Raw genomic sequence first — 15,538 nt, 5'->3', positions numbered from 1 at the left:
CTGCTTCAGCAGGCACTTGAGAAATACTGCAGCTCCAGAAACCAGGTCCAACAAAGGGGAAGGGGGTGGGGGGAGAAGAGGCATGGGCCTGAAGTTACGACCCCTGAAGTTTCAGAACAGTTGGTGTACTGACCCCTCTCCCGCCCCATCCTCTTTCAACTCTGGGGAGGCCCCACAGCCTTCAAAGTGTGGCTCCCCATCCTTTCTGATGTCAGTGTTTGCTGCGTTTTGCCGTATTTCACCTCTGGGATGGGTTGTGCTTAGCAGTACTCAGCGCGGCAGATACTGAAGTGGTTCCCTGAGGGTAAAATTGCCCATTGGTCCACACAAAGGACCTGGGTCTGCTGGATGGGAAGCTGGAGTTCCTCTATCTCTGCTGGCAGAGCTGGATGACAGCAGCCTTTCGCACTGGCTTCAGCAATTAAACCAACCCTGAGGAAAGCGCAGGCCTCGCGCAAAAGCGAGGAGCTGCTCCTGCAAGGAGACAATGCAAGACTGTGTTGGGGAACAAGCACGGCATTGTTGTCAGCCTCAGTCAAGAGGGGCTTTTTAACACCCACTGGAGTGCTGGCTGCAGCTGTCTCCCATGTGCTTGTGCGGGAAATGGATCTACAATGCAGGAGAGGAGGGAAAAGCCACTTTGTAATTAAAAAAAAAAAAAGGCTATATTAGGATCCAGCCATGAGTAAACAGCAGTGCGATGTTCCCCTTAGCGCAGTGCCACGGCACAGGAAATCACGTCACTGCCTCCGACTGGGATGGGGGTGAGCTGAACTCAGGCTCTTCAGCCTGGAAGTCCTTGATGGGGGAAGGAAGGCGCTCCTGAGCTTTGAGCGCAGTGTAGAAAAGGGAGGAGGCGCAAGGTTGGGCTCTAAGCTGCTCTTGTGTTAGACAACCCATTCCCCCTCTGCTTCTACAAATGTGTACCTACAGCCGTCGACTTCCCTGCATCGTCCTGTGTGGTGTTGGCTTGGGAACTTGCGGAGAGCTTTCAGTTGTCATCTCCACAACTGAGCTGGCCGCTGTACCGCAAAAAGCGTGTGCTAATGGTTATATAGTTTGAGTAGGACCTGGATAGCGAGTGTTGGCTCTATGGTCTGGGGAGCACCTGGCTCTGTCTCTGGTCACAGAGGTGGAAAATGGGATGGGAACCAGATACAGTCTCTGCGTGCTTACATGGTGTCCTCCTCATCTGTTTATGGGGATGCTGCAAACTCCTACACCAGCCCCTGAAAGTGCCGCTTTTCTCTTTCTGGCCCTCAAAGAGCTGGAATTAGGTGACTTGACAGTGTCTTACCTGCTAACTCAGAACTAATGGGAAGACAACCTTGTGCTCCCAGGCCTGTGCAAGCCACCCGAAGGGCAGAGAAAAGCCAAAAGCTGATGTCGGAGGTCTGGGTGCAGGAGACCTGACTGGTTCAGTAACAGCGTGGGAGCAGGTTCTCTGCTCCGTCCCCTTCATCCCCATGGGCTCTCAGAATGTCCCAGCCTCACCTGGGTCTGCATTGCCCTTCGTGTCTGGGGAGCACACCTTTCTGTTTCAAAAGGTGAGGTAGCTCTTGGCTTGTGCAATAGCCCTTCTGCAGTAGTCCTCTGGCAGGAGCCTGTGGGGCTCCTTTCAGCCCCACAGCAGGTTTTCAAACAGGCTGTACTCAACTGGTTGGGGCTTTTGCCCACTGCTGGAGTAGCCCTGAAGAGCCCAGTCTTGGTACTCAGGCTGCTGGCAGCCAGGCTGCTTGGAGGCTTCAGATCTCTGCTCAGAGGCTGGTCACCTGCAGATGCTAGGGTAATTGCAGAGAACTGTTTGCTGGATAAAAATAGTTGTGTGCAAAGGGCTGGGTTTGCCCTGGGCAGCTGTGGCATCCTGAAAGGAAACCTGCATATATTGCTGCAGTTGAAGAACAGCAAGGAAATTGCCATAAAACATCTGGGCATGAGAGGCATGGTGGATCTCTTCTACCTCCTTTTACTCTGCGGCTAGGGCTGTGCCTTCGACAGAAATAGCTCAGCACTGCTGATAGCATGAGGTTTGTCACGGCCAGCTGCGTGCCATGCGCGCGCTGGAGGGACGCTGCTGCTTGCCCTCCCTTTCTCGGAGGGGGAGCAGTCCGCAGGGAGACTGCCAGCACTCGCAGGAGGATGTTGCGAAGGTATAGTCACATTTGTGGGCTGGGTCGTGTGTTTGGGGAACAGATGAAGGGCAAAGCTACTTTGTAAACATAGCCTTGTGCAGAAGGTAAAATCTGTGGTCAGAGGCTTTGCTGGGGAAGTATGCCAGGTTCCTCATCCTCCTGCTATGAATGTGAGGGGGGAAAGAAAGGCTCTCCTGCATCCACAGCCAAGATCACAACTTCCTTTAGTCGTTGTGGATGACAACAACTAGGTAGTGCCTGTGCTGTGTTGTTAGTACCCTTTCCATTGGCAGGGATGCTCCCCTTCACCCAGCTTGGGATTATCAACTGATCTCACCTGCACGGGCTGGAGGTTCACACTGCTACGGCGCACTGCAGGCAGGGCCCAGCTGCTGTAGGGAGGAGGTGACTAGCTCTCAAAGGCCATGGGGAAGCCCCTGCAAGCAAGGACTGTTTGAAAGACAAGTGCTGAAGAGTGAGGCAGCTGCTCAGCTCTGGTCCACTGTCAGTGTTGCATCTCCTTTTAGGAGGACAGCTCTTTCTGCTTAAGGAAAGCAAGGGACTGCAGGGACTGTCATCCATCCTTGCTGTCCGTAGGAAACTCAACAGTACATCAAGCAGCTGGTGTATTGAGTGGTTGGCTTTGGGACTGCTCGAAGCCTTGGTTGCTGGTTACGTCTGAAAATATGCCATGAAGCCATCATGTGCAATGGGTTTTAGGGCCAACTGTTGGCAGTCCTTCCTGGGAGAGAAGTATCTGAAGGTGTTCTTGAGCTGGACCAGCCTGTGTGGGCTCTGCTGCTGGCCTTGTGGAGTAGGGCTTGGGGCAGGCTGCAGGGGCCTGCCCCTTGAGCCAAGGCAGCAGAGGTGTTTGGTAGCAGTCGCTCCAGCTTCAGCAGGCAAGTACCCTGTGCTCCTCTGTTGAGCTTGTCCATGTGGGGGATGTCTTCCCTCCTGCTGTAGGTCCTCAAGTCCTGCCTGAGTCACCCTTCCTCTTGGAATGGGTTGGTTTGTGTGACATCTCCCAGAGGCAGGGACAGCCAGGTACCAGCACTGTGGCCCCCCTGATGGAGAGTCAGTCCCCACCGTGGCTGGTGAGACCACATGCTGCTTGGCCAAGGCTGGGGGGGCAGCTCCCAGTCCAAAGTCCTTCTTCCAGGCCCTGCGCCTCATGTCCAGGGCTCCGGGGCTTCGCCTGTATGTCACTTCCCGTCCCACTTCCCATTACACAAAGCCTTTGTGTGTCAGCAGATCCTGGGATGCCCAGCGGCACCTGCCTCTCCCCTCCCTCTCCACCTCTGTGGCTCTACCCTTTCCCGTCGTCACTTCTGTAGGCTGCTGTCTGCCTGTTTGGTGACCTTCCCCACTGCTCCCACTGCTCGGGCAGTATTTTGGCCCCTGGCCATCTTAAACAATTAATGGAGGGGTGGAGAAACTTGCCATGTTAAATTACTTCCTCCTTTGGGAGGGGGTGAGGTCTCCACATCTCTTGCCTGATACCAATGCAGTTTGTCGCTGTTGCCTGAAGCGGTCACTGCCTCTCTGTTTCCCTTCTAGAAGTTAGAAAAAAATATTTCAGAGCACTCTTTTTGTATTTCTCGGCATTTTGCTTAACCTGCAGCGCTGCCTCAGGATCTTGCGGAGCAGGGAAACTTCTCTAGACTTAGAGAAAACCAAGCCAAAAGGAGGCGGGGGGAGGATTTTGCTGGAAACCTCTTTGGGAAGCTGGAGACCTTCTCGGGATGCCTGCCGTGGGCTTGTTCTCCTCTCGCAGCTATTCAGATCTTCATGGGTGAAGGCAGCTCCCTGCCACAGAGCATCTGCATTAAGCAGGTCTGTGCGGAGGGCCAGGCGCACTCTGAGGGACGCAGATAGCAGCGATGCCGTAACAAGCAGCCTGCGAGTGTTGTTGGCTCTGCCTGTGTCCATAAGGTCTCTGCAGGGCTGGGGAACGCGGCACCCTGCACTCGCTATGCCCCTCCGCTGTCTAGCGCTGGAGTTGGCTGTCAGAGAAACCTTCGAGGTCCCCTGCTCAGCGCCGGTAGTGTCATGAGTTAGATTAGTTGGAGCTGTGCTGGGGGCGGTGAGGGCTTGGATTACAGTCCAGAACTCAAAGTGCTTTGGTGGTTCACGTCGGAGGGGAGAGGAGACGCCCCGTCGCACACATGGAGGAAAAAGAGAAAAAACGCTGCCTTTGGAAGTGAGAGGGAATAAAGGAGGCCAGGAGCATGGTAAGGAAATCTCTGCAAAGGGCTCTCGCCCTGGGCACGAGCAGGGCTGTGTGGCGGGATGGAGCTGCTATCAGGGCAGCCTGCCTGGAGCCAGTGCACGGCACTAACGCCAGGAGTGGGAAACCACTCTTCTGGAACTTCCCGTTACTCATATGGCACGCTGTGCCCTGGGGTGCCAGCCCTGGACGGTGGCTGTAGGGACACAGGGCTCTTGTTGGCACTGGTCCCCTGTGGGGTCTCTAGTGGGGGCACAGCCCTGGAGCAAGGGGCTGGGACAGGGCAGGTCAGGCAGGGCCCTGTCTTTCGCGCTACTCGGATGCTGGGCTCTCCTCCTGCCCTCGCTCTTTGCCGGTCCTGCTCCGTGGCTGTGGGCACTGTCCCCTTGCAAAGCCCGGGGAAGGGGAGAACATCAGCTTATTTTGTCTTGCCCAGGGTGGGCATCCAGGGATTCAGAGAAATCCCCAGAGCTGTGTGAGGATCTCCCCCTTTCAGTGTCAAGTTCTGCACGTGGGGATCTTTGTTTGGGGAGTGGAGAGACTGGCGAGCCCAGCCGGGCAGCAGAGCACCCTGTCTCCCTGGGAGTGGCTGCAGTGCAGTTCCCTGCCCAGCCCCACTGGCACTGCCCTGCAAACCGAGGTGCCCAGCCCTGGGGTGGCAGAGGCTAGAGGGATTGCTAGCCCTGTGGTGAGATCCCACTGAGCACCAGTCTGGCTTCTGATGGTTTGTTCCTGGGCTCAGGCTGGCATCCGTGTGCTCAGCAGCCCTAAATCTCCTGGATGTGTCCTGCTGTGTCATGGGCTGCTTCTCCATAGCAGACAGAACAAAGTCCGTGAGGGGGACAAGCAGCTTGCTTTGCTGCTATGCCTGGCAGTGACTTGCTCTTTCTTAGAAGTTCAGCTTCTGGGCTTGGAGAAGCTTGGCTTTCATTGAAGGAAGAGTCGCCCAACTTCTGGCTTCTGTAACCTGAGCTAAGCTCAGACCAATGTCTATTCCCTTTGCCACCTTCCAGCTCCTCTGCTGAGGACGCTGTGGCTCTCTGTACCCTCACATGCCTATATCAGAGCTGTGGTGTGCTCCCCTCTCCCATCCTGCTGTGGAGGCCTGCAGGCATCTCACTTCTTCCACTTCCCTGCCCCAGTCAGGAGAGCTCTTTCCCTCACCCCATGCCTAGCGTGTTCCCAGCAATTTTTGGTCTATGTGGATTATTGTATGAAGTTGAAATCAAAGGAGAGCGCTGCTTGGGGCTGTGCAGGGTGGGTGCCATCCCTTGCAGTCCCATGGGCTGCATTTTGCCATGGGGGCTGGAGCAGTGCTTGTGAAGCTCTGCTCTGAGAGACCTAGGGCAAAGACTGTCTGCTGCTACTCTGCTCCTGCAGGCTGGAGGTGACTTTCTGATTCCCAAGTGCTTCATCACCAGTTTAGGTTCTTCACCTTGTTTTATTGTGTGATGCAAAAGCTGTCTGAAGCAGTAGCCTTTGTGTGGAGCAGTGTCAGGGCAAGCCCAGGTGCCACGGTTGGGTTGTGGGTGTGCAAGGACCATGCATCACTGCTGAGGAGGGATCATGTGCCTCTCAGGTGCTGAGGTCAGGCTAGGCAGTTGCAAGGAGCAGGAACCAGGTGCCAAGCTGCCACAGACCCAGCAATGGGCACTGGCCACACCATGGTTACCTGCGGTCCATGGCAGGTGTCAGTTCTCAATGTCATGGTAGACCAGTCCGCATTTCAGGAGGTGTGATCTGTGAGTGGCCGAGTTGTGACTGTAGCTCCAAGCTGTTCTGTTTGACTTGAGTTTTTGGTGTCCTGGTGAATCAACCAAACGCTGCAGGCAAAAGATTTGGATCTAAGTAAATACGGGTCAGTCTGTTCGCCTGCATGAGACTTCCCCGTGGCCTCTGGCAGTCTGCAGGACTCAGAGGCTTGGCTCCTGATGGGAGTCTGGCATGGTGCAACTGCTGGCTGCCCTGTTCTGCGTGAAGCAGGTGATTCCTCTTCACAGGGTGTCAGTCATGTTTCAGTGTTATGGATGATGTTGTATGTGTATGGGTACATAGGGTTGTTGCAGCTGGAGGATGCCTAAAGCACCCAATGTGTAAGGTACCTTAGGCCAAAGTAGCCCACTTCCACTAGAACTGACTTTTGCAGCTGTGAAAACCCCATGGTGTGAGCAAGGCAGGAGCCTGGCTGGGCTCTGTCTACCCTCCTCATCCCATCATGGCTTTCATGGCTGGGGATCTGCCCTTCTTCCCTGGTAGGGATTTCTCCTCTGTGGCAGAGGGAGTGGGCTTCACCTCACCTGGTGCCTGCTGCTGGATGGGGCACAGGAGATGGTCAAGGTGTACAGCCAGACCACAGTCCGCCCACTTAAGGAATAGTTTTCATCCAAGCAGGTGCAAAACCCTGTGCTCTTGGGTGGGTTGGCTGGAGGCAAAGCGAGCAATAGCCCTGCTCCTCCACTGCACTGTGCGGGGGTCTGGTTCCTGGCCTCTGTCCCCAGGCTGTGAGGGATAGCTTCCTCTCCGGGAAGTTGCTCAAGCTGCAGCAGGTGGCCAGGGAGCCCAGGACTGCTTTTGCATCCTTACTAGGGTGGTTGCTGCTGCTTTTCAATGGTAACTGGGGCACCGTGGACCCAGCACATGAGTTCAGCGAGGCTCCTGTAACTGTGAATCTTGGACTTGCCTGGGCTGTTCCTCTCATATGGTGGCATGCTTCAAGTCTCCAGTGATCATGCAAATGTGTAGAGCAGGGCCTGTGTGTATCACGAGATGTGCAAACGCTGGTGTCTTCCTGCAGAGAAGTTCAGGTGGCACTTCTATGCTGGCAGGAGAGAGGATGGATTTCAGCAGAAAAGATAGTCTTTCTTTTATCCTCTGGTTATGTCTTCTCCTGGGGTGGGAAGGAAATGAGTCTGGGAATCACAAGGAGCTTTAAGCATTGGGGATCTTCTTTCTTTATTTCTGTGCCAAAGCCATGAGCAAAACGTTGGAACACAGACAAAGCCCAGAGACGTAATCCTGAGCACATGGAAGTGGTTTGAAAGCATCTTCTCTGGGGTAACAAGGGTGACAACTTGTGCTTAATGCCCAGCTTCTTTCCAAAAACGCTGGGCAGCTGAATGTGCTGTTCATTGTAACAACTAAAATGATGGCTAAATGCAGGTGGCAGGCCAGCTGCATCCATGCATCTCTGCTCAGCATTCACCAAATGTGTTCTAGTACCAGGTGAGAATGAAAACAAGTGTTTATAGTGAGATGCTGCGGGTGTCCAAGGAGGACTGTATGCTCAGTGCTGGCACTTATTTTCTGAAAATCGGCATCCCCCAGCATAACCACCTCTGGCTATGCTGCTGGCCATCTACCCCCATGTGCAGTTAGCCCTGAGGGCACACCTTGCTCAGTGCACCCTGCTCCTTGGTGGGAAGTTAGCAGAAGAGATCACAGCATGAGAGCCTCGTGAGCATCTTGCTGCTGGTCGCTTCAGAAAAGATAGCCAGCCAGCATGTCTGCCTCTAAACACTAGAGCAGAGTCACGGCTTCTCAGCTCCCAGAGCCTAATTTTCTAGCTTCACCTCAAACAGGGTTATCCCTGTCTGCGACTGAGCTGTGCAAAACTGAACCATCCGATACACTTGTGAGCGCAGCTTAAAACCAAGCATCGGTGCCGAGTGTGGGTGGAAGTTGCAGACACAGGGGCTACAGTCCCCTTTAGTAACAAAGAGCTGAAAAATCTCTATTAAAACAGTCAAGGTGTCTTCTGCAGAAGCTATAAACAACCTACCTGTGGACACTCAATGTCAGAGCACCTTTTGTTCCTATTCCTGTCTCTCTACCCATGCGGGACTCCCCAGTTCCTGTCCCGCAGAGCTGAATGTAGCCAAGGTCTGAAAAAGCAACTAGTAGTACCAGGATCAGATGTGTTGCTAACTGAAGAGCAATAAAAAGCAAGGATAGCCTGCTAGGGTAAGCTGCCCACCTCTGGTGGTGGGATGCACTGTGCCATGCTTTCTACACCACTCGTGATACCTGGCTTGCAACTCAGAGAAGTGAATGGACATGCCCTTGTTGACTTTGAGGGTTTGACCGTGCTAATACCTCTCTGCTGCACAGAGTGCCTCATCTCTGTTGTCTGGCCTAGTCTTTCATTTAAAAAAAGGACAAAAAACCGGGGCCTTTCTTGTGGTAAGTGCTCCTGGCTAGTTTCATACATATCCCATTTTTTGCATTGCTGGACACCAAGTTGAAACTTCCAAGATCAAAGCAGCACAGAATGAATCTGAAAGTCTGTCTGCCTGCTCAAATTTCCCATCCTGCCATCAGTCTGGGATGTCCAGGATGAACCCTTGCTCCAGCTGGTGCAACCAGCCATTGATTTGAATGGAATCAAATGGCTCAGCTGAAGACCAATGGGGACCAGCCAAAGGCTTGCATGTGCTCCTCCTGGACATGAGTGGATGTGGTAGAGGGAAAGCTCCATGGGGCCTTATGGTCACCCCCAATGGGACGCGATGCGATGCGATGCTGTGGCTGGATGGTGGTTTGCATGGTGCAGGGAGGAGAAGCTGCAGGAGTTCTGATGATCTGAGCTAGGTGTCTGCCTTGAGCTTTGCAGACTGCGTTAGGTGTGGCAGTGTTTGCAGCAGACTGAGTTGCGAGGCTTCCCGAGCAGGTTCCATCAGGAGGATACCTTCCCTGAGGCTGCCTGTCAAATCTCAGTGACTCCCAACAAAAACCTAGCGCTGCTGAGTCTCCAGCACGGTTAAAGGATGTAGATTATTTGCTGTCTGTTGTCATCTTTCTGAATACATTTACCTTTTGAACAAGGTCCTTCTCATATGCTCAGGAGGCTGGTATGCAGACCCGTTAATGGATCAAGGGGGAAAATGCCTGTGGATGTATTCTCCTTTGTGTTTGGGCTTATAACCACCCACGTTTTGGCATACATCCCTTCTGTGCACAAAGATGTCTTTTAGAAATCGCTAGTTAAATCTCCACCCTCCTTTGATATGTATGGAAATAATGGGACACGTGAGACTGTTTTCTGTTTCAAAAAAAAGCTATAAAGGGAATAGCTTTAAAAGCCTGTGTCTACTCCTTTCTAACTCAGGAGTTTAGTAAAAGCAGTGCCCTGAATTTATGATTGATTTACTTAGCTTTCCAGGAGGCATGCATTTAGCACTGTATCCGAATATAGGGGAAATGTTTTCATCTGACTGCAAGTCTCAGGCTTGGCTGCTCAGGGGCGGGAGAGCTTGAGCACACGTGTGTCTGTTCCCCAGCGAGCTCGGAGAGTCTTGGAGCAAATCTGGGTCCCTCTGACCAGGAGCACTTCCCCCTGCGGGACACAGACTGATGCTTCTTGCAGTGGCCCAGGGCTGAGCAGCATAGCCATAGCCATCTCGAGGCTGCCTGATCTGTCCTTCTGGCTCATCCTTCCTCACAGCCTCTTCCTCAGAGGTAGCATCTGATAGCTGTTGCCAGCTGCTTTCTCATATCAAAGGCGTGCAGGGATGTGCTGCTTCAAGGAAGGGTCCTTGTGCACTTACTGTTTTCTCATGCGATCAGCCAGCCCCTCCTGGAATTGCCGCTTGGCTTCAGAGCGGTTCCTGTTCCCTGTTGACGTAGCAGGACCTGTATTTCATGAGCATATGGTAATACAGAGTGTTTAAGGCCAAAAGGAACTACGGCTCATCTGTTATGGGATACTGGGACCTTAGAGCGTTACCTAGCTCCCACATTGAGTCTGGGAGCTCCCTTTTAACTAAAACACAATCTTTGAGTGATGTCCATGCTCAGATATGGAGGTTGCAAGAGATGGAGAATCCAGCAGTCCCCACAGGAGTCTGTCCAGCAGTTTCTGCACCTTGCAGAGGAAGTGGTGGGATCTGAATGTGATCCAGCCTCGGCCTTGAGCTCAGAACGCATACCATGCTGGCCCATAAGCAATAATCTAAATGCTGACCCTGTGAAGCTCATTTCTGGCACTTGTCAGCTGTCCTGCTGAAGGATTATCATTTTTCCTTTGAGCACAGGAGGCTGCCCATCTGTTATAAGATGCCCCCAGATGGGTGTCTGAACACAAAGTGTTGGCTATGGCCTAATGCCTCTGACTAAAAGGTGTTAAAATGAGCTGACCTGTTTGGCTAAGAACTTACCCAGGGTATTTTATAGCTGGCTGGTATAAACAAATCTTTCATCTGCCTAGAGTGCCCTGTTATTTGGTCGGCGTTAGGCACAAACAGTAAGGGGTACCAGATGCTACGGCTCAGGTTGGTTTGTGAGATGGATGCCAATGCCTGAAGTTGAGAGTGGAGCAAATACTGTAGCTAATAGTAAGATGAATGAGCTCAGGCAATTTCTTCTGTTGGATATTGAAGAGAAAGATTTTTAGTGCATTTGCAAGAAGAGCCTTGTAAAGAAAGGGAGCCTGTTGTAATGTCCCAGGACTTGTCTTGTGTAGAAGTGGCTTGGGAAATTCTTGGCTCTGTCTGTGATATCTAACAGGATTTAGCAAGCCTTGTCCGAGCCTGTTGTAGGAACATGATGCTTTGAACATATAGATCCCTGGCTGGACCATGGCATATGGTGCCATGGCCAGAGTGTTGGTGCCTAAGCCACGGCAGCCCATGCAGTCTGGTGGTGGGAGCGAAGAGGGACACAATTCTGCCCTGGGGAGATCTCTAGGAGGTGGGGAGGCATATGTGGCTAATGCTGGGCAATGAAACCACAGCTGCCACGTGCTTATGCTCTTCCAGCACGAGTCTGTTGCTGTGAAGGGTGTTTTAAAAGTACCCAAAGCTTTGCATCACACTAAGTACAGCTTTGTTAATTAATTGCATGGTTAGATCTATGCCAATGATATTTTTAAAAAATCTGTGCTTAGACAGTTATTTCAGATTAAGGGCTTAATCCCTTGATTAAACTAAACAAAAATAAGCTGGTCTCCAGCTGTAGGATGGTATTTTATACACAGCTCTTCTCATCCACTTGCAGGCCCTCGTTTCAGCTGGAAGATGTCTGATTAAGGACAGGGCTTTGGTTTGTTCTCTCACATGCCCTTTAAAAACCTATATCATCTCCCTGATCTGTTGCTAATAGAAAGTAACAGACCTTTGGGAACAGGGGCTCATTCCTTGCTCTGGATAATACCTACCTTCTGCTCAGTTCATTGAGAGCGCAGTTATGAGCGGGACACGTCCCTGTGAGGAAAGGCTTATCTCCGTTTCCCAGTTCTGCTCCTCTCTGACTATAAGAGGACTTTCTTGGATTGTGGGTCAGTGTTTCATCCCCAGTTTGGCCTCTCTAATCTGTTCAGCAGTTGTCAGCAGCTTTTCTGATGTGCTGGGTGTTGCACTGGCAAGGGAGAAAGCCACAGGCCCTGCTCCAGAGAACTTGGAGTATGAAAACCTAAAGGAAAGGGTAGAGAGGACTAACGTGAATATAGAGCTCTGCTGAGAATAGGTGCCGGACTGCTGTGTCTGAATGCACATGATGCCATTTTCTTTGGGGAGCAGTGTTTGGTCAGGCTGGCTCCCCAGCCGCGTCTGGAGATGGTCAAACAGCAGAGAGCTTGCTGTGCAAGCCACTGCATGTGTCCAGCTTCCCTTGGGGACATGGGTAAGTGAAGGGCTGGGGAAGGCCCTGCTTCTCCTGGTGCACAGGCTTTCCTTCCCGAAGGGCTGCACTGGGATACGTCTTTTGGCGAGGATGAATATTGGGGTTTGGGTACGTTAAGAGCAGGTTTGTTTCTTGTGTTGCTGTATCAGACCCATGTAAACATCCTGCTGAGCTGTAGGGCTCTTGGGCAGGGGAGCAGGCCCAGGTGACATGTTGCTGTATGCCAACATTTGCGTTTGGCCACCTGAAGCGTGGTGCAGACATGGATGTGGCTGCCTGTACCAGGTTGCCTCTACCCTCTACTACTGCCTGCATTTTGCCCTGCCATGAGGACAGCGTTGATGTAGCTGTGCACTAGCTCCAAAGCTCGACGCTCACAGGAGGTCATGCTTTGCTTTCAAAGCAATCTGGGATGTCCCCCTTGAGTGAAAACAAACCAGCCCTGGGCTGGCGGGGGCATCACCCAGCTTTAGGGCTGCCTCTCACCGGCTAAGCATGCCCAGACCTACAGCACGCACAGAAGCGGGACCTCAGAGCTGAAAAGCAAATACATCATTTTTCCCTTTGTTTAATTACATGAGAGATCATGAGTTAATCGCTTCCAAGCGCTTGTTTTCCTGCAGTGCCTGGAATGATAATCCTGTGCGCTACCCAGTAGGAACTGCTTTGGCTGCCACGGCCGCATCAACCCGGAGAAGGGCCGAGGGAACAGAGGGAGGCATCTGGAAATGATTCTCTGAGCTCCATCTGCGGAGCACCACTCCCTGCGAGGCTGTAGGAGCTGGTTTATCCACAGGCTGTGGAGCCGTCCTGCCTGCCCCAGCAGCAGGGGAGCTGAGCTGGACTACAGCTGGGCCCTGTGCAAAGGATCCCACAGTGGCGTGCAGAAGGCAGCTCACTTTCAGAGGTACAGCCTGCGAGCAAAGCTGGCCTGGGTGAGCCTGCAAACACTTTGCTCCCAAGTGGAACTGGGTGCTGTGCTTTTCTCCCTGAAAAGCCTGAAACAATAGCCCAAAGAGCAGGTAAAGCCATTCCTGGTTATCTCACAGGAAGGTGGTGTAATAACAGCAGTGTGAATGCCCTACCTTTATATCTGCATCACTTAATAGTACATTATTTTAGCAAAAACATCCAGAGGCAGGCAGGGTGCCGAAGGCAGGCGCCCTCCTCCCAGCCTCCCCCTGAGCCTCAGAGCGAGCAGCAGAGGGGGGAGCTGGCACTTGCTCTGGGAAGATTTTTCTCTCTTGAACTCATGGCTGCTGTGATTTGAGCAGCTCAGGAAACGGAGCTGGGAGGGTTCTCCTCCCTGCAGAAATGGAGTGGGAAATCTCAAATTTTGTCAGAAAAACAACCCTTGTTTTTAGCCAAGGACCTTTTTGAACGGAGAAATGTCTCGTTTTTAAAGGCAAAGCGGCCTGGCTTTAGCTTTGTGTCAGAAAGTGGAAAGGCTTCATGGAAAACCCAGAGGTCTGTTTTTACTGGAAATGAGGTTTCTTACGTCAGCTGAGAGCTGAGCAGCCCCAGCCAAGCGGCGCAGCACGGCAGCCTTTACTGGCAGAGGGACCAGCTAACCCAGCCCTGCTCAGCGCCTGCTGTGTGCTCCTTTTCCTCCAGTCCCAAAGCTGGCTGGGGGCCGCAGGCAGGCGCTGTGCTGCTTGGAGCTCTGCCTCTTCCCAGTTTCTCTGTTATTTCTACTTTCCAGTTCTGGGGTGTGGGAGGGTTGGATCATCTCTCCCCCTCACCTCTGCAGACTCTGGTCTCCTCTGTCCCGCCTTCACGCTGTCTTGTCAGTACCTGGGCAAGAGGGGAGAAAATGGGTGCATGCAGGACGTGGCCAGGCTCCGGGCAGCCATCAGAAGGAGGGGAAAGTTGTGAGAGCTCCTGGCAAGGCCTCCCTGCTGAGCAGGAGCTGAGACACTCGGTGACTCAGAGCTGGGCATACCACAGGCACTGCTCGCTGTGCTTGCAGCCTCTCCGGGCTCTGCTCCACTGCCCAGCTATGCCCCTTGCTCTGTCAAGCCACAGCAAGCGCTGGATTTAACTGGGGCACGTTGGGATATGTAGTTTTGTACTTTGGAGGTCTAGGTTTCTCAGAGCAGAGCTGCAGATCCTTTAGCTAAATTCCTGCTGCAAGATGAATCCTCAGTGTGTTACATGGGCCAGTCCAGCCCACTAGAAAGGACTGTTGTCTGCCATAAGTCATGGGTAAGTCAAACAGTTAGTCTGGCATCACCATGCTGATGGTCTTCAGGAGTCTTCAAACAGCATCTGGGCTGTCAGCAGGGAAGATCTGTCCCTCTTCTTCATGTTCTCCTTGACTGAGACTCAGCTTTTTGTAGAAAAAATTCTTTTGAGCAAGACACTGACTTCTCAGCAAGGTGCTTGGGTGAGTTGTAGAGAAAATGATGCCGAGGCTTTGTGGGCCTGTGTGGGTCCAGCAACATTGCAGCCCTTCCCTGCACTGACTTGTGTTGTCCTGAGCCACTTGAGTTGCTGTCCCAGGCGCTTGCTGGGAGAGCGCAGGTATTCTGATGCTGCGCAAGGTGTGTAGCCCTGGGGATCTTCTCTCTGCTCCCTAGGCAGGCTGACTTGTTTTCCAAACCTGTAGGAGGCTCTCCAGGGTTCAATCTTAATTGGTGAGCAGCATGTCCCAAAGAGGAAGAAGTTTAGTCTTGAGTCAGAAAGAAATGTAGCATGGCAGGAGTTCCCAGTGGCTGGAGCTGCTATGTAGCGCTCTCTGTGCCCACAAAGGTAGGGGGAAAATTCAATCAGTGCACCTAGAAAAGCCCAAGAAGCTCCTGATTACTCCAGATGCCTCTTGGCAGGCTCCTCTACCATCCTGCAGTGGCTGCTTGCACCGGGAGAGGTAGACATGTCCGCTGAGCAGGGTTGTAACTGATCTGGGCTCCTCTTCCTGCTGCCTGCTTGTTAGTCCTGGCTTTGGGCTTCTGCCCAGGTGCTCGTAACCTCATCTCTCCCTGACTCCTGGTTCTTGCTGCACTTTGTGATGGGGAGAAGGGCTCTTAGAGCTGAGCAGCAGAGCTTTGCCACAGCAATCTTTATCCCTCTATTCATTTCACAGCACCTGTGGCTCCCATTATATTGGGGGTGGGGGTGGGGAATGATGACACACACCCTGCTCATTTCTGCCCCCACTCAGACCCAAGCCCTCTGCCAGCTGTGAAGCTCTCCTGGGCTCTCCTTGCTCCCCTGCCCTCCCAGGTGGGACCATGCTGGGTTGTTTCCATTACAGGGCTCTGCCCATGGAACCCATACCATCCCCACATGCTGCTTTCCTCTTCCCTTGCTGTGCTCCAGGCCCTGCACCGGCAGCTGGCTCCCAGCTGAGGAGCAGTGAAAGCCAGTGTGGCCGGACGTGACCTTAACCTGGGTTTTATTTAGCGCCTTGATTTATAGAGGAGTTATTTTAAAAGCGCATTTCTCTTTTGGGAGGTGTGGTGAGTGTGTGGTGGAGTGGTGGCAGTGAGCTGGAGTTCATAGGTCCTCCCGTGCTGTTGACAAAGAAGCATTTGAGCCCCAAGACACATTTTGCTTGGGGAGATGC

General features: G+C 52.8%; 1 protein-coding gene across 4 annotated transcripts in view; it reads left to right on the top strand.

Moving 5' to 3' along the window:
* Positions 1-3,743: 3,743 nt before the first annotated feature.
* PLEKHG4 (pleckstrin homology and RhoGEF domain containing G4) overlaps positions 3,744-15,538 on the top strand; it is a 91,949-nt gene continuing 80,154 nt past the window's right edge. For all 4 annotated transcript variants that reach the window (XM_087740173.1, XM_087740172.1, XM_087740171.1 and 1 more), the window contains exon 1: positions 3,744-4,363. In XM_087740173.1, coding sequence (XP_087596299.1) covers positions 4,361-4,363 — 3 coding nt within the window. In that variant the 5' untranslated portion in view covers positions 3,744-4,360. The remainder of the gene's footprint in view (positions 4,364-15,538) is intronic.

The sequence above is a fragment of the Nipponia nippon genome, unplaced genomic scaffold, assembly GCF_047370975.1.
Source record: "Nipponia nippon isolate SJK-2023a ecotype South Korea unplaced genomic scaffold, ASM4737097v1 scaffold_7, whole genome shotgun sequence".
Classification (NCBI taxonomy): Eukaryota; Metazoa; Chordata; class Aves; order Pelecaniformes; family Threskiornithidae; genus Nipponia; species Nipponia nippon.
This window is presented reverse-complemented; position numbering and strand designations above follow the sequence as displayed.